At 35.0% G+C, this 19,119-nt stretch overlaps 1 protein-coding gene across 1 annotated transcript; it reads right to left on the bottom strand.

Annotated features, from left to right (window-relative positions):
* Positions 1-1,605: 1,605 nt before the first annotated feature.
* Positions 1,606-6,065, bottom strand: LOC113727628 (probable linoleate 9S-lipoxygenase 5). The gene is made up of 9 exons (XM_027251892.2): positions 5,750-6,065; positions 4,907-5,193; positions 4,524-4,764; positions 4,024-4,365; positions 3,836-3,921; positions 3,578-3,685; positions 3,155-3,459; positions 2,803-3,066; positions 1,606-2,642 (listed from the first exon to the last, which is right to left on the bottom strand). The coding sequence occupies exons 1-9, from the start codon at positions 5,931-5,933 to the stop codon at positions 1,889-1,891; spliced, it is 2,571 nt and encodes an 856-aa protein (XP_027107693.1). The 5' UTR covers positions 5,934-6,065; the 3' UTR covers positions 1,606-1,888.
* Between the last annotated feature and the right edge of the window lie 13,054 nt (positions 6,066-19,119).

Raw genomic sequence — 19,119 nt, 5'->3', positions numbered from 1 at the left:
AAATCCATTAAGTTTAAATGTTGAATTGAGTTATTAAACAATGCTAGTTTTTTGTGGGGTAGAAGATCAAAGATTCAAATATTACTTTCCATTACTTTGCCATTAATGTGGCTTCTCCAAATCCATATAGTTGTGTAGTGCACCAAAATGGTTCGATAGTGATTCAGTTTTCGTCAATTTCTCTTGGCCCAATTGGATCATCTCTTACGCACTCGTATGATTCGATGATGGTTCAGTTTTCGTCGATTTCCCTTGATCCAATTGGATCACTCCTTAGAATAGGTTAGAGTTGGAGAAAAATAGATGTTGACGATTAACAAAAAATATATATCCTAGTACTAACTTGGGATAATATCATAATTTTGACCTTTTCAGCAATTTCGACTTTCCCTTTCTTTTTTTAAGGATAATTTTGACTTTTGATAATTGGACTGTTTTAGTGATTTTTTCCAAACGGCAAAGTTATACACAAGTTAGATTAAAATTAGCCGAAACACTATTTTAGTGATTACTTACATTACTATTATTCATTATTTGCCTTTCTGGTCAAATTATGAAAAAGAAGTTTCTTTTCTGATCTATAGATGTACGAGAATAAAGGGAAAAAAAATCAAATATCAGTTTTATTGATTTTATCATAATTAGAAAGGAAATGGAAAATTGAACGTACTTGATTGCACGGATTCATTTTTGTTTCTAGATGGGAATTATATACTCTTTTTTCATAGTAATTGAAGAAAAGTACTAAGTTTGCTTCCTATCACATAGTTTTTCCATGTGAAGGAAAATGAATAAGAAGGTGAAAGTGACACTAAAAGAAATCCAACTCTACCAATTAGTCTTCATGACAATGTAATATTTGTAATTGAAAGATGTAGGGAAGATTGGGTGGACCGTGGACCGTGGACCTCTCCAATAAGACAGGAACCAAAAAGTAAAAAATGTTAATCACCAAGAGATATTCTCCTATCTTATTTTTAAAATAAAATTAAAAAGAATATCTCAATTGCGGGATATACGTTTTTTTTTAAAGAAAATTAAAAAAGAATATCCCAATTGCTGTGTGATATGATTTTTTTTTAATTTTTTGATTTGTCTTTCTAAAACGCTAGAAATTCAAAAGGGGAAAGAATACTTTGTTGTAATTGGTATATTCTACAGCTACTAGCTTAGGGATAATTTTCACTTTCTAATTTGTCTTTTGTAAGTACTAACACGAATTTTATTTGTACCGAGCTCGTTTGAATTGCTATTTTTTGAAGTTTTTGTTAAAAACAAATGTATTGTAACAATTTGATATATGTGAGATAAAATAAAAATTAAGAAACGTGTTCACGAAAAATATTAAAAATTTTTTTTTTAAAAATTACAATCCAAACAAGGAAGACTCTTGAGTAATTATATTTATTGGGGTATGGACCTCTAGAAACATATCTGAAAATCTTTTGTTGTCTCGCATTTAATCCAATCATAATGCAGTGGAGAACTTGATGGCAACATGATATACAGTTAGGTGAGTAATGTGGCTAGGAATGTCAAAGGAAAAGGCATATTAATTCACTATAACTAGAGAGGATCTTATAAAATACTAAATGGCAAGCTTCGTCTGAAAACAGCGCAAGTATATAATTCTGCACATGATTATCGCTTTTACGAACTTCTTCCTTCAAGAGATCTCATTACAACAGAGAAATGATGATGATGATGATCTGAAACTGATGGAACATTATCATACAACCCTCACACACTTGTAGATTTATTTAAAACGACATTACATTCGCTTAAGATCACTATTTATTTGGGTAGTAATATGCTCACAAGGACCAGAGCATAGATGGAAGTTTTGTGAACGTGCTTTGATCCCCGATCAAATCATCCCAGAAATTGCTCAGATTGACACACTATTGGGAATTCCTTTGCCAGTTAAACCGGGGTCACCGGTGGGAAATAGCAACGTGTACGGCAGCTTCACTGGTCCAGTCCTGTTTCGGTATTTAGGGTCGGTGTTTGACTGTATAATGCGGCCCTCAATTTCAGCCAGCTTACTTCCAAACTTTTTAAATGCTTCCAGAGCATTTCCATCTATGGTCCACTCAGGAGTGTCTCTTTGGCCAAGATAAACTTCATCTGAAGCATGCCTTGACAAAATTTCTATCAGGGAAACACCGAGCAATGTCTGCAACTGGGCAGTGATTGTTTTCAGGAAAGCCTTATCAGGGTTTGTCTTGAGTTCTTCATACTCGGGACTTCCAGGCTCAGGCATGAATCTTCGGCTTACGGTTGGGCGGTTTGGGAGATAACCAGCATAAGGGTACTGCCCGAAGTTGACTGATGCATGAAGGGCGGAAGCTACCCAGATTATGGTAGTGCAAGATTCTATCAGCTCCTCGCGAGTCTGCATTTTAGGCCACCAGGGCTTATCTTTCAAGTCACCGTGTCCCTCTTCTCTGAGTTCCTTCCACCAGGCCTGAAGTTCACTATCTTTCTGGATCGATTCATCTGTTTTGTAGTAGAGGTTGCAATACTCCTCCACCCATGTTTTGATGGCGAACCAAATCTCAAGCCCGTCAACAGCAAAAGGATAATCTGGAATTAATAGACGCAGTCCATGTGGGGCACTGGAGTCCTCAACTGCAATTCCTCTGTCGAATCAAAATATTACGAAGCCATGTGAGCAAGATTCATCATTGACAACTCATAATTTGTTTTGTCCAAATTTTCCAGTACAAGTTGTTACAGCTTTGCGATGGATAATCTGGACCCAAAAAGTGCAATTTGATAAGAAAATGGAATCACACTCACCGCTTGACGAGATCAGCTGGAAGTGCTTGCTCAGGAAATACCCAGTTTTGGTAAATAACTGCTGACATTTCCATCGCAAATTTTCCAGGGAAAACAGTACTCTCAAGAATTCCTCCTGCACTAATCAGGATTTGGCGAGCCAAAGCGTTGATAGTCATGGTGTCACGGTAGTGAGGTTGTAGTAGCTTATGAATAGGATGAAGCACGCTTAGCTGCCTATTCGTTGCAATGACAAATGGTTCAATGACAGCATGCGTATTTAACCTGCATCAATATCATATACTTCTCAGAAAACCAGTTCTTTGTGATAATCTAAATCTAAAGTGTCGCCATATATGTCATTTTTCTTTACCAGTGGCTAATGAGCTGATGAACGCCAGAGTCATTAACTGCAACATAAGCTTTTGCCAACTGCCAAAGTGCACCTTCTACACCTTGTTCGGAAGGTAGGTATACTTTACTGACAGCACCAAGTTTATCATCATCTGGGTGGGGCAAACTTAGCTCAATAGCTAAAGGCTTCAAGGTTCCATCTTTTTGCAAAAAGAGCAGAGTCCTTGAGGCGTAGAGCTTCGTACTTGTTGTATTTATACGCCTCACATACGGCATAAGTGTGTCATGGTGATTCAATATGAATAGCTGATTCGCCTTGAGTGCCTGTTCAAGAATTTTTATACATGAACTGTATGAGTCGCTGAATAGCGTATGCCACTCTTAAGGAAGCACTATGTAAATCACACGTTTGTCTAGAGAAACATATTGTTTCATTTGTTACCTGATCAACTGTCAATCCGTCCAGCTTATCCTCTATTTGTTCTTTGGTTATGGTACTATCTTGGCTGCCGTAGACTTTAGGATCGAGCTTGCTTTTTGGAGGAAACTCCTGCAGGGAAAAGAGTTGAAACATTATGCTTGCGAAACATTTGAGGGATCTATACTAAGATCATGGACCAAATGAAAGAAATAGAAGGATGTATAGATCATCTTCTACTTTCAAGTTTTTATAGTATCTATTTTCTTGACAAGTAGATACCTGGAGGAGGCTAATAATGACGGGGTTCAGTCCAGCAAGCATTTCTCTTCCAAATTCTTCATCTGTCCTCCATGCAGATTTGTCCTCTGTTCCAAGATATATATGTATATAAAACATCCTTATAAAATCATCAATACATTTCGGACAGATGGAAAACAGATAAGAGGAAGTTGTGGATGATAGGCTACCTTGGATAATCTGCGGGGTTGGGAATTTCAGGATAGCCTCACCATCAGTTCGAAGTATTTCTTTAAGCAACTCAAAGGGGATGTTGTCAGTAATGCTTTGGAGCAGAGGACCTTTTGGTAGCTTAATTCCACCTTCATACAATTTAAGCACATCTTCAAGGCTGTCAAATTCGTTAGGGGTGCTGTCAAAAAGGCTCTTCAATGCAGGGTAAAGGATCTGAGCGACTGATTTCAGTCCATAACCAAGGAAATCTGACATCTTCAAGTGTCCAAATCTTTCATCCCTTGGGACATAAATGTCTAAGCTGGTAAGCAGTGGCAGCCTGCTCTCGACGGTGGGATCTGTCATGAGTAAAACATGTGATTGAAAGAAATGGAAAAGAATATACTTGATAAAGCTCTTAATTCAGGATTTGATTTGTAGTATAGACCTGCGTCCTAAGCTTTGGTTTTACTATCATTAATACCTAATAGCAGATTCATAGTGCAAATGCTCTAACCTGTCTTTGATGGTGGTCTGCCCGTTCTTCCTCTTCGAGGATAAGGAAACTCTTGGGATCCTCCAAGATTCTGGCGAGCGTATTCCTTACCTTTGTCTGGATCTCCCAGATCATTGTAATAAGCATAGTCATAGACCCTATCCCATTCCTTGAGTTCTCCAGTTCCATCTCCTCTCAGGTTCACCAATTCTTCTGCTCTGTATTGGCGCAGTGGTTCTGGTGTATCACTCGGAAGATATGCCTGAAACAAGTACAACATGGACTGAGCTTTCTACTACTTTTGCCCTTTTTAGTGATAGCAGAATTATGTGATTCTATGTGAAAATGATGAAGGATACACACTTGGTACTGGTATTGAATGATAAAAGTTTGCAAGCAGTTACCTGATTCGAGAAGAATACGCGATCTTTTTTGTACTTTGCAGCTGGATAAACCCAAGAATTGCAGACAAAGTGAACTCGGCCATGTCCAGGAACTTCTTCAAGTGTCAATGTCTTAAGGTAGAATTGAGTTGGATGATTATTTTTTATAATAAAAGCTCCTGGAATTCCTTGGTCTTCATCCCAATCAAATGTGATATCAGCTGCTGTTTCACCAGCTGCTAGAAAAGTGTTTGTAGTGATCCAATCTTCCAAATATGCTGCCTTTCCAAGTTTCCCTTTCAGTGTTCCTGCAAAATTTCACCACACCTTACATGTAATTTTGACCTCCTTTAACATAAATTGTAACCCGTGAGAAGGTACATGTACCAAGAAAAATGCATTAAATTCATTCTCAAATTCAGTTGTTGGTGGTCTCCAAATTCCAGAACACATGCTAGTATGACATTAGTGAAAATTTTTGGTAGCTGAAATAATTGATCATGAATGATTAAGATGTTGACTGGAAGAGTATGCGGGTAAATGTGTCATGGTCGTAATGAAAGCCTACTGTTGCCTTAGTTGAAATATTCAATTCTAAGGATCTTTTCTAAGTTAAACAAGATCACTAGTCATTAAACTACTAATTAATTAAAAGGTGGTTGGATCTTCACTTTAATGCAAATATGTTGGCCGGAAGCTTGACTTTTTTCAAGTTTTTGCAATACTAAAAAAGTTCTGCTGATGATATTTTCATTCAAGAACTGAAGATGTTATAACTTCCATGGTATTGTAAATTGTCATGGTGTTCAAGACTCAAGAAAATGCACGGATGCAATTGCAAAACAAGCTTAAGTCATCTCGTACCTTGATCAACATTAACAGCACTGATGAGCTGCAGAGAAACTTTTTGCCCCAGTAACTCATGAATTCCATCAAGAAATGAAGCATTGAAGTCATTCAAATCCAGGACATTCTTTTTCATCAGAACCACAGTTCCTTTGATCTTTTTGTTGTTGCCCGACAATGCGTCCACAATCTTCTGAAACATTTTTGAAGAATGCAAAGAGTTTTTCCAAGACAAAACGAACAAGAGATCGAGCAGTTTGATGGATAAAACTAGAAGAGAGTTTTATCAGTTTTTGAGTACTTCTTCTATCGCAATTAAGTTATGATTTGAGGGAAGAGGGTTTCGCTTGGTATTTATAGGCAACAACTTTGAATAATCCGGAACCAAGAAGTATATCACTCCTTCCATACAATTCACGTTTTCAAGAACTGTGTTTATAGGGGACCATATGGCAAAAAAAAAAAAAAAAAAAAAAAAAAACCAAAGTTGAAAAGTGAGTTTGGAAACAAGACACATCTAGTAAATCATTTATTGTAGCACGAAACAAGGACTTGTCAATGTTGTGTATTTGAACTACTAAGAGTTTAATAATACTCACTTGTCTAGTACTATTAAACTCTTGTGATTGAGCTCCTAAGGGTTAGATCGAGCGGTCAGCTCCCCCTCGTTAGGGTATGATAGACTTACCTGGACAACCAGAATTCGAGCCCCTTGCTACCGTGCTCGGAGTGGAGTGGGGCCTCCTCTCCCGGGTCAGAGTGGAATTAGTCGGATCAAAGGTCCGAATACCCACTCCGTAAAAAAAAAAAAAAAAAAAAAAATAGCACTGCTAAACTCTTAGTGGCATAATTTTTCTCAATTTGTGGTCAAATTCAACCATACCCAAGCAACCTCAAGATTATATCCATAAACAAAACTATTTATACTATTCAACATGGACTAATTTACTTGCTTCTGACGTCCAAGCACAACTAACGATATTAAGAAATAGCCACCAGGGGATGGCATCCCTTAAAATAAGACATCCATGACAGGGTTATGTATATTTAATTATTTATTGCACATATCTTCAAAAAATGATATGCTCCCATCGAGGTCTGATTGATTGGTCAACTTGGTTATATATATATATATAAACTACTTTTCTCCTGTATATGACGCGGCTACTGACCCTTTTATCTGGTGGCCATTGAAACAGCTGTTTCTATTATTTTCTTTGAAGCAAAAACGTTTTCAAATTTGTCATTGAATAGTAAAATTCAACAGTGATGCAAAAGCTACCATTTTATGAAGCAGAATGTAGGGGATTAGTATATAGTGATACAAATTCGGGGGCTAACTTTCGAATTTTCAAAGAAACTGTCTAGGTCAAACCCTTTTTTTTTTTTGGTCAAAAGTCTAGGTTAATTGAACACTCAAGAAATCATTTTGTGTGTTTAGATAACCTTGATTTGAAAAAAAAAAATTTTATTTGCTTGCATCATAATTTTCAACGCATCTTTTTATCTCATATATATATATATATATGTCATATCACAAAAAATGTTATAATAATTATTTTAAATAATCTCCCATCCAAACACACCGTTTTAATCATTTGTCGGTGATTTTTATTTTTTCAACGTACAAAACGTAGAAAAGAGGACAAGAAACATGTGGAGCAATTTAACCTTTGATGAATTCGACAAGCATATCTTGGGGAGACTTTTTCAGTACCAGACAGAGATTAAGAACATATGTTTGGTTATGTCTATTCAATCAACCCCATCGGATTGAAAGCTCTTTTATATACTCCCTTCGTCCCATTTTGATAGTCCTGTTTCTTTTTTTACACAGTTTAAGAAAAAGTAGTTAATTTTATTGGAAAAGTAAATTTAGATTGCTATTTTCCTAAAATACCCTCACATTAAATATGGTACAACTTTATTGGAACTTGAATTGATGTTAAAAAAAAGAATCAACTCTCATTAAATGGGGTAGGTTTATAATAACAACTACTTACATTGAATAAGAGTATTTTAGGAAAATTAAAATACAACTACATTCTTCAATTGGAAAGTGAACTACAGTTTGAGATAGATAAAAAAGGAATACATGACTATCAAAGTGAAACGGAGAAAGTATATATAAATTCGAATCATTATATATAAGTGGAAGGGATTGGAATCTCTCGCTTATACTTTTTCTCTCAAACCACTCAATGTATCCCTTCCCCAAAAACTGTACGTTGAAAAACATGTATGCAGTTTCCATTCTATCAATATTGGTACATGAATTTTTTTCAAAAGATTGTGCACGTACTTTTTACGTAAAAATTACATGTATTTTTTTTTTTCATTTGACCAAAAGATGCATCAAAATCTAATATGGATATCACTTCTCACCCCCCCCCCCCCTCCCTTTTGTTCTTTTTTTTTTTTTTTAATTCTATTCTATTACAAGGAGGGAGGGATCTCGGAGCAGGGAACGGTGGAGGAGGGGAGACAACTCCTGCCGCTGTTCCTGTGGCGTGCTTAGTGCTGCTGTCCCTCCTTGGTAGGTATGATATTCCTGTGGGTTATTGGTAATTCTAACCTTTGACCCTTTCATAACTCACAGTTTTTTGTATGAGTGTTTCGATAAATGGACTCTGCGAAAACACTTCAAAAGCCGGCAACTTTTGAAGTGCTCCGCAGCACTTAACTACTAAACCCCCCAAACCCCCCCAAGCGATGTGGGAACTTAACCCCACAGGGTGCCCCGCTGCTAAGAGATAAAGACCCCCCAGACTCCCCGAGACAGGTTTTTCCCTTTCATAACTCACAGTTTTTTGTATGAGTGTTTCGATAAATGGACTCTGCGAAGACACTTCAAAAGCCGGCAACTTTTGAAGTGCTCCGCAGCACTTAACTACTAAACCCCCCAAACCCCGGTAATTCTAACCTTTGACGAATTCGACAAAGCTTGACGAGCTTATCGTGGGGAGACTGTTCTTGATACCAAACTAAGGATATTGATTGGTCATGTCTATTCAATCAACCTCATCTCATTGAAAGCTTTACATTGAAAGCTATTTTTTTATTATTTTTTTAAAGCGTAAACCGGAATTTCTCACTTAAACTTTCTCTTCCAAAAAAAAAAAAAAAATCACTCGACCCATCCCCAAAAGTCATATGTTGAAAAACATGTATGTATGCAGTTCCCATTCCATCAATATTAGTACAGGTATTTTAAAAAAGAAACTTCATGTATATTTTTTTTTGTACAATTTACAGTTATTTATTTTAATTTGACCAAAAAATGCACCAAAATATAATACCGATGTCACTTTCCCCTATTTTTTGGCAATCACTTTTTCTTTTTCTTTTTTTTTTCGGTAATAAAAAGTGTAGGAGACCAAACATTGTTTCAACTGCCAACAGGACTCGAACCAAAAACCCTCTTAATCATTCATTGATTCCCAAGTCCAGCATCAAGAAAGATTTCGGCCTTGTTTGGATTGCATTTTATTAGATTTTTTGTAAAAAAATTATTATAACCATTTGATATATGTGAGTAAAAAAATAATAGGAAAATATGGTCACAGAAAACGACGTAATTTTTCGACAAAAATGACTGTCCAAACTGGGCCGAATTCATCTTTTCTTCCTATCTGTGTCCAAATTCAGCTGGTCACGTCAAAAATAAGAAGAAAGAGTCGTGCCCTCATCCTGAACAAATTGTAATTAATTAGATTTTATGGCATCGACGCCAACAACTACTACTAATTGATTTTAGATTTAAAAAAAAAAAAGCATCCAATTAATAACCATTAAGCCAAAAAGAAAATCCCAAAGATCATCTACCGTAAAAAAAGATTTCATGCTTTCGTCCTATCTGTGTCCAAGTTCAGCTTGTCATGTCAAAAATAGGAGAGAAATTAGTGCCCGCAAGTTGAACCACTGGTAATTAATTAGATTTTATGACATTGACATCAAGCAATAAAGCAAATAATTAACTTGCAAATTGCAGATTGTTCAATTCCATAAGGACCAAAGAAGATGTAAGAGAGATTTGTTGAAGCACTCAATCATTGAGGCAAACAGTCCACAAATTCATTCTTTTTCATTTTTTTTATGGTTGATATATAAGAATAAGCAAGCAACAAAAAAAAAAAAAAAAAGTTGCCCGATATAAATCATAACACGAATTGAATTGTATAGGGATGAAATTTCATGCGGTCGAGGACTCGAAGTAGGGAATGAATTCGAGGATCGCAAGCTAAATCAGTTGTTTGAAAAGGGCAGTATAATAAAGCGAAGAGAGAAAGAAAGAAAGAAAAAATTACACTAATCTTGTGTCCGTACTGTATCGCTTTAAGATTCCACAATAAGGCTTGTGTCTGTGTGATTGTGCGTAAACTGTACAGCTTTTTAAGATTCCATTATCACAGCTTTTTCTAAGCACTTGTTTTTTTTCAAAAAAGTTATATGTGTCTCTGATTTTCCAGGAGGGTCACATCGCCACAGCTGCTTGCCTCATTCTGCGTTGTCATCGATGGATATTCATGATAAATTGGTTTCGTTTGACAAGTTCGAGCCATTTTCTCCTAAAAGATTGTATGTTCGGATTTTACTGTTGATATAATAATTGTATTAATAAGTGATTTGTAAGAATTTTTGTAAGCGATGTATAGTTTTGCAGGTATGTCCTGATTCATGACGATGACCGGATCCGAATCCATCCAAATACTTTCTCGCTAAAGTTAAAAAAAAATGTGATGGATGATCATAAACTTATCGAATTATTATCCTTCCATGCAATTACGAATAAGGCGGGCTTTGCACGCGTGGTTTATGACGGGGGAGGGACTATTTTTTAATTAAGGTCGGTAAGAGCTAGGTCTTTGCTGCTCAAAACCAGGCTACAAGTGCTAGAACCTTGTAATGTTCTATCCAATTAATGGAATTACTTTGTTGTGCTTAAGAGTGTAAACAAGTTTAATTAAATCGAATACCCTAGTGTTCAACCTCGTCAGACTATTTTATCAAGCTTAAAATTCTGTTTAAACTTGGTTTCTTATTTGCTGAGTCAAATTCAAACAAACTTTTATCAAGTTAGGCTCGAGTCGAGTTTGAATAGTTTGGTTTTTTTGCCTATAAATTTTAATTTTATGCTAATTGAGCCAAGTTTGAATATAGGCTGAGCATTTATCGAACTCAAAATGCTATTGAAGTTTGGTTTGATTAGTCGGCGAATCAAATCTGAATAAACTCTTATTGTATCGAGTATTTACTAGTATGGTTTGTCTTTCAATCGTAGTTGTATTTAATGCATTGTTGAAAGTACCCTATGAAATTGGATTTTATAGGAGTAGGTAGGAGAGACATGTAAGCTTGATAGTAAAAGCAATTTAACTATAATATAAATTTGTCCCCCCCTCCCTTGCTTTCCACATTGCGAATGATGCCTGAGAGTTCTTTCTTATTTCTTCGTAATCACGAAGTTACATTTAGTTTTTCATTTGTTTTGTTCTCCATCCAATCTTCTAAGGACGACTTGCTAGTTCCTTTCTCTTCCTTCATACCTAATGACGGGTGGAGCTTGAAATTTAATTATGGAGGCATACTAGGGGTCATAAATCAGCCATTTTTTCTTCAATCCTAGATCAACTGGCAAATTGTCAAAATTAATTTTGACCTTTTTTTGAATGATCTTCATCATTGACTTCAACATTAGACGGTTCTTCATCATGGACTTTCTTTTGTAATTATCCTTCCATAATTAATAGAATTAAATATTAAATTAGATATAACTTGACAAATGAACCATAAAAAATGTAATTTCACCACATAAAACCAGGAAATATATAAGTGTAAACTATGAATCATAAATGATTATAAAAATTTCTGAACTCTGTAAAAACTATAACCCGATCACATATCTATAGATAGAAAACAACAGTTTAATTAGACAATTTTATTGAAGATACAATTAAGTGAAAGAATAATTTTATTTGGCTAATTGGGAAACAATATATCTCTACTAATCAATTCTTCTTTGATCTAGCTTCTCCATTTCTTCTCTAAAATTTCAATAAAGGCTTCACCACTACTTCCAAATTTTAAATCTCTAAAAAAGAGTTTTGCCAATTTTAATCTCAAGTCCCTAATACATTTTTGCTATCTTTAGTGGTGACATTTTGGGTGAATTTCAATGTGTAGAAACAAAAAATTATGAAAGCTTTTCAAATTGATTTTGTATTGAGAGCATATTGAGAAAGAAAGAGAAGAAGAGTTGAAGTAATTAAAGAGAATTGATTTGTATAATAACTAGATTAGTAACACAAAGGACTAAAGGTTCAAAATATATCAACTTTTAATAATGAAGGCGATAATTTACAGTATGAGGACAAACTTATAATAAAATTATACATGCAAATTATAAATATTTGTTGGCGTCAATACGAACAAAGTAGCCCCAACTGTTCCACTACTGATCTCCATCTGTACGTACTGGACGCGGACGGTTGGCATTTTGCTCGTCTGGATGCCACGATTGACAGTATCCCAGATTTATTAACGACAGCAACGGCGGAAGTCACTTTCCTAATCGACGTGAACGATTACAAACGACGAAAACGATCCCTGAAGCCATTTTACACATTTTCCTCGCACGGGATGCACATGTTTTTTCGCATCAGGGTAACATCAATGATAAAGTTGACACCATGACTGTAAAACGGCAAGTTAAAAAAGGCGTGGCGTTTAGTGATCAATAATTGAACCATAATTTTACATAAAAAATTATTGATGTAGCTAACTAAGGCCATAAGTGGATTCATTGTAAGAAAGGATAAGGATAAGAATAACAGCCTGGTTAGTCTTCACAAACATTACCCTCAAGGAGAATAGAATTAATTTATCGTCATGTCCATAGTGAAAATATCATTTCACTTAAAATATAGGGAAAAAAAAATGTAGGGCAAATTACAATTTACCCCTCCTGTGATATAGCAAATTTCACATAACCGCCTATAGTTTTATATAATTTCCTCGTAGTTTAGATTAAAGTGACGAAAATGATCATTTGTAACGGAACTTATGAAAATATCGAAATTATTATGGTTTAAAAAACTAAATGGACTAAATTGACCAAAATATATAAATATAGTATGCATGATACTCTAACTTCATATAGTTTTATATTTTATCATATAACCCCCTTATAATTTTCAATATATATACATAACTCTCCTGTGGTTAATAAACAATTTTTAACTTTACATAAGGGTATTTTTGATATTTTAATTGACTCTGTTATGAATTGCAAATTCCGTTACTTTGGTTCTTTAATTCAAACTATAAGGGTGTTATGTATAGTTTTTGAAACCATAGGAGAGTTATGTAAAAAAATAATAAATCACAGGGGGTAAAATGTAATTTGTCCAAAAATTTATCATTCCAGGCACATATCCAACTAAAACGTTTGCTTCTTTTTCAATGTCTAACATGCTCAATATTTAGATGTCAGGGTGAAATATGATTTGTATAATCTTGACTTGATTACCATGCATTGATTTATAGAACGTAACATATTTTATTACCTCTCTGTTATTTGTTTTGTTGTGTTATTTGTGCATTTATGAGGATTTTTGACATTTTTTTTCTTTATGAAAGATTAAGGGTTTGTATCAAAACACTTCACTTGTAATATTCGATTGGTAATAGGTGTATAGATTTTAAAAATGAGATGTGTTCGCAAATAAGTGCAAAAATTTTTTGGTACCTTTTCACCTTCAGATGGCGGTTGTTTTAATATCAAAAGATGTGTTTTCAATGGATAGTTAGAGACAAGTGTGGTACTCTAATTCCTCTTAGCAAGTCTCTGAACAATTTAACTAACTTTTTACATTTGATCATTCTTAGTGAAGAAATCCGAAATTTACTGTCACTTTTCCTCTAAATCTTGTTGTATTTTAGAGTTAGTTTATCGTAATTCTATAGCAAATATTTTGTTCAGAGGGAGCAAATAACACTGAGTATAATGTTATTACACCCCAAGATCATCAATCCAACTCCACTTTCTTTGATTCGACTTGTTCTTTGTTCAAGTTTTCATAATCTCTACACCAAATATATCAACAGTTCGACAATCTGGAATCAATGTTCGTGCTCTGCAAATGCTTGGCCTTTTGCTTATTCTGTTAAAAATTATTTGCATTTGGTGATTTCTATGCAAATATTGGAAGGTAGAAAAAGTAATGTTTTCGCACCTAGAGTACTTGGTAGACCAGGTCTTGACAAGCCAGAAAGATCACCATTTTTATGTGGAACTGAGGAATATGATACCAAAGGGAAAAAGGAAAGTCGGCGAGGAGTGTCAGTGTAAGTGGGTTCTTAGTTAAGGCCCTTAAGCTTTCTGCGTACCCTTTTCCCCCATTCCTGATTCCCACATCGATAATGAGAGGTGTGTGTATAGCATTTAAGGTCCGTGCGTTTACCCAAAAGTCAGCAAATGCCTTTTGGATAAACTTGTGGGGTTACTTTAAATGCTGTGTGTGTGTGTGTTTCTTTGCGTTGGTGGAAAGAAAAAAGAAAGTCGGCGAGAAGTGTCAGTGTAAGTGGGTTCTTAGTTAAGGTCCTTAAGCTTCCTGTGTTCCCTTTTCCCCCATTCCTGATTCCCACATTGATAATGAAAGGTGTGTGTGTAGCATTTAAGGTCCGTAGGTTTACCCAGAAGTCAGTAATTGCCTTTTGATTAAACTTGTGGGATTACTTTAGATGCTATATGTGTGTGTTTCTTTGTGTCGGTGGAAAGGGAAAGGCTATCAGCTCGAATGTAATTCCAAGAATCGAATTTTGCACGTGATTGTGCAAACCACGGGCACAAACTGTTTTCTAAGCAGAAAATAGAGTGCATTATACCACTTGGGTTGGAAAGTAGGGCTGCTATTACAAAGTTGGACTTTTCCTGTTGTTATTTGTTAAGTAGATACATTACGACCGTTAAAGTGGTAGATACCTAATGTCTATTACTATCTAATTCACTAAAATTATAAATAGGTCTACAATAAGCTCCGAATATAGGGAAAATAATACCAAAGATTCAGTATACTATATAATACTCTGAAAACATGATACACGTCCGTTTGAATTGCTATTTTCTGATTTTTTGTGGAAAAATATACTGTAATCATTTGATGTATGTGAAGTAAAAAGTTGATTGAAAAAATGTGATCATGAAAAATGTAAAAATTTTGCTTGAAAAAATTTTAATCCGAACATATATATACTGTAACCATTTGATGTATGTGAAGTAAAAAATTGATTAAAAAATGTAATCATGAAAAACGTAAAATTTTTTCTTGAAAAAACTTTAATCCGAACATTGGTTTAACGGCTGCATGGCTGTATTTTAAAACTGTAAATACTGTGCATTAATGTCTGCCGGCATGAGAACCACCACCATAAACCAGCTTTGTTAAAGTAAACTGTATTGAGTTCAGAATTAAAACCACAGCCATAATGGGTGCGGACGGAAGGCATTTTACCCATTTTCCTCGTTTGCGATGCACATTTTCTCCCTATCTAATGAAGGACTTAAGCCCCTCTTTAGACGGTAGGTCGGGGTTCAAATCCCATTTACAATGAAAAAAATTCAAGAGTGATGATAGAACATTCCTTTGATTTAGTCAAATCTGTATACCTGCTGACCCCTTACACAACCTCTTTAAGCTTCCCCTTCCTGTAAAATATGATAGATTAGGTTATACAAATGTTATCGTTGCCGGCAAAAAACAAAGACAGTGCCATGAATGAATAATTGAACCACCTTTCACCTAACAGAATTAATGTGGAGAATTAAATGGGGCTATATACGGCTTCAGATAACGAATGGGGGGGGGGGGGGTAATAACCACCTTAATCTTCACAATCATTTTATTATTTGGGTAATAACCACCTTAATAACGAATGGACGCAGACGGACGGAGGGCATATTACCCATTTTTCTCGTCAGGGATGCACATTTTCTCCGTATCTAATAAAGGCAGCTAGTATCTAATAAAGGGGAGGTATCTGAGGCAGTGGGTTCTTCTTTAAGACCTAGTAGAGGCTACCCTACTAATTTTTCCGTAGTTCCACATCGTTTCTTTGGAATTGGGGGATTGGGTAATTAAATCTCCAGGTTTGCCTCAAGAGTTGCAGCTTTTGAGGTTAAATCTAGGATTAGGTTTAATTAACTAACTTCGAAAGTCTAAAAAAAAAATAATAAAGGCAGCTAGCGTCGGTGGTGAGGTTGAATTGCATAATGGATGTTGAATTGGTAGAGAGCAATGACAGCGCTATGAATGAATAATTGAACCACCTTTCACCTAACAGAATTAATGTGGAGAATTAAATGGGGCTATATACGGCTTTGCAAACATTTTATTATTTTGAGGCGAATCTAATAGTTTATCGTATGATACACAGGAATGTTCAGAATGAAAATATCTTTCCCTCCGATGTAGAAGGGGAAAAAATTATCATGTCATATACATGTCAGAATGGAATATTCATTACTTTATCAATGCCTGGTGTGCCCAGTATTTAAATGTCAAAATGAAATAAAATCTGTACAAATTTAATTTAATTGCCCTGCATATATGAGGATATAACATGTTTTATTACCTTTATATTATTTGTTTCTGCTATGTTATTTGTGCATTTATGTGGAGTTTTGACATTGTTTTTAATGAATAATTGAGGGTTTGTATGCCACCGGTTCAGGCAAGTTGGTGCTGGAATCAAAACGATATCTAACTTGCTAATTCTAAAAGGATTTAAGTCAACATCCATGTATAGGAAAAAAAAAAAAGAAAAGTCAACGTCCATATGATGATATATTTTAAATGTAAAGGGACACTACTAGTACTCTTCCCACCATCCATGTCTATCCACTCCGCGAAAAAGAGAGCAGCCAGGTACTGTAGCAACCTCCGTTGCTTGCCACGTGGCCATGTGTTGTGAAGAGAATTGGTCCCCTAGCTTCCATTTTTTTTTGCTTCCACATGGACAAGTTGCAGCTTCGATTGTTTGGGCGGTGTTCTTCCCTTTCTTTTTTTTTTTTTTTTTTTTGGATATGATAGAATCCCTGTAACCTAAACTAGCCTATTTTAAGGAGGAAGAGAAGGGGACTCGATATGAGTAGAGACTCCATCGAAACTGTCAAAGGCCCGGTGGCTGGGCGGTGTTCTTCCCCGTCTTAGTTGATTGTTTGGGCGGTGTTCTTCCTTTTTTTTTTCGGATACGATAGAATATCTATAACCTAAACTAGCCTATTCTAGGGAGGAGGGGGAGGGAACTCGATGTGAGTAGAGACTCTATCGAAGCTGTCAAAGGCCCAGTGGCTAGGCGGTGTTCTTCCCCTTCTTAGTTCTTACGTAGCGATTGGGTGCGGACGGGCATTTGTCAGATCAATCGGCCATAAATGATTGTAACATGTTTTGTTATTGTTCATACGAGTTTCATACTGTGAATTTTATAAGTAATTTACGTAAAATTATATCTAGTTTCAAAAATATTATATTATTTAGAACGGTTGTCGCTAACAATAGTTTGTGTGCCTGATCCCACAATATATGGAGGTGCCGTCTATTGTAAAAATGATATGTTATTTTTATTTATGCCACATTTGTAATAAATACTCTATTCCCAACAATTAATCATTCTATGAATTTAATTCTTTAGTTTGTGCTTGTAATGACATCAAACTATTTAACAAGTGGCTAATATTTCATAAATGAAATAGTGAAATTTTTACCCTCAAAAGAAATACTGAAAATTTTTACTGATTTATTAGTTTCAATATTGATTCGCACATAACTTCTAAAAAAATGTTAGCTTCTTTTTGTTGGACATTTGAATTATAGCTTCACTGTATTTTTTTTTTTGTGTTTGATTTTAATCGCATAAATTATTATCCTGCACCATTGTTGAGTAACGGCCCATTGACAATTAGTTATAATTTCAATGTTGTAAAAATTATTTTTTCAATTCAATTCTTTACTTTGTGCATTAGCAATGATGTATAGTTATGTAAAAAATCAGCAATAATGCCAATCCATTGACAATTAATTATAATTCCAAAAGGCTCATATGTTTCGCTTACAAATTATGTTATGTATCTATATTTTTCCTCGCTTATATTTTCTCTTGCTTGGAAATTCCTATTTTTTGTCTTTATTTTTTTTTATTAATTAATAGCGTTGTAGCATGATAAATTATTCTCTCAATTTGATTATGTTTCCATTTGTAATAATATGCAATCATTTTTTTTTAAAAAAATGTGAACATTAAAAATTCGCTGATAATGGCAGCCCATTGGCAATTAGTTACAACTTGAATTCAAAGACTTAAAAAAAAAAAAAACACTATTCTACTGTGTTTTCAACTACTTACTGTGTTTTCGATAGACTTAGAAAAAAAAAGAAAACACTATTCTACTTTTCATCTTAATGGGAAAAAATTATGCCTCAACTGCTTTTCTCTATATGCTGCAAACCAAAGGCTACTGTTGTGCTTTTTTTTCTCCAAATAATCACCTCCTTCATTATTAGATTATTGGTTTTTTCCAGACCCTTTGGCGTTTACCTAAGAATGCACTCCACACCCTCAATTTGTTTTGCATTTATCTCAGCTCAGATGTTTAATTGTTTTCTTAAGATTCATGACTTTTCCTTAAAACAATGATGACCACTAGATTAAAGTGTAATAGTAATTTTTTGAAATTCCTTCACCGTTAGATTGAAGAAGATTTAAACAAATGGTGCTTCACAGGAGCAAAAGAACTCTAAGAGCTTTCATGTGTATTTCTGCATATTTGCACACACAACAGGCAGGCGGCTGGTCTAATTTCGTTGCTTATCTGCTATTTGGTAATCTTCTTTTTCATGTCTTTTTTGATGAACTTTTGTTTAACTTTCATACTGGGGCATGCATGCAGGAGTTAGCTCACTTATGATGTTTTTATTGTTTGTAACGTGGAGGTGATGTTTTGGCAGCCTTGGCTTGACTATTTTCTCCTACTGACGTTTCACAAGTGCTTCATCATGACCAGTTTTCTGCCTAACTATTACCTGTGATCTTTCTTTGCTTAGCCTTGCCTTTGAACTTGTGTTATTATCAGCTTCAACATTGCTACCAACTTATTTGGAAGTCCACTATGGCGTACTTTTTCGTGCCAGCTGTTTACAAAAGAATTCTACCCATGACATCTACTGGTCATAATTTTCTATGTTTACTATTATATTATTGTTCCTTTTTGCTTTAGTCTATATGATTTTAGATAGGTAGCACTGTTATTCAGTCTCTCTAGTATAGTTTTAACACTAGGGCGAAATTCTTAGAATATCGTTAAAATTGAAAATTGTTAGAAAAATGATGTT

The sequence above is a fragment of the Coffea arabica genome, chromosome 2c (assembly GCF_036785885.1).
Source record: "Coffea arabica cultivar ET-39 chromosome 2c, Coffea Arabica ET-39 HiFi, whole genome shotgun sequence".
Classification (NCBI taxonomy): domain Eukaryota; kingdom Viridiplantae; phylum Streptophyta; class Magnoliopsida; order Gentianales; family Rubiaceae; genus Coffea; species Coffea arabica.
Note: the sequence above shows the minus strand (reverse complement) of the source record. Positions and strands in the feature narration are given on the sequence as shown.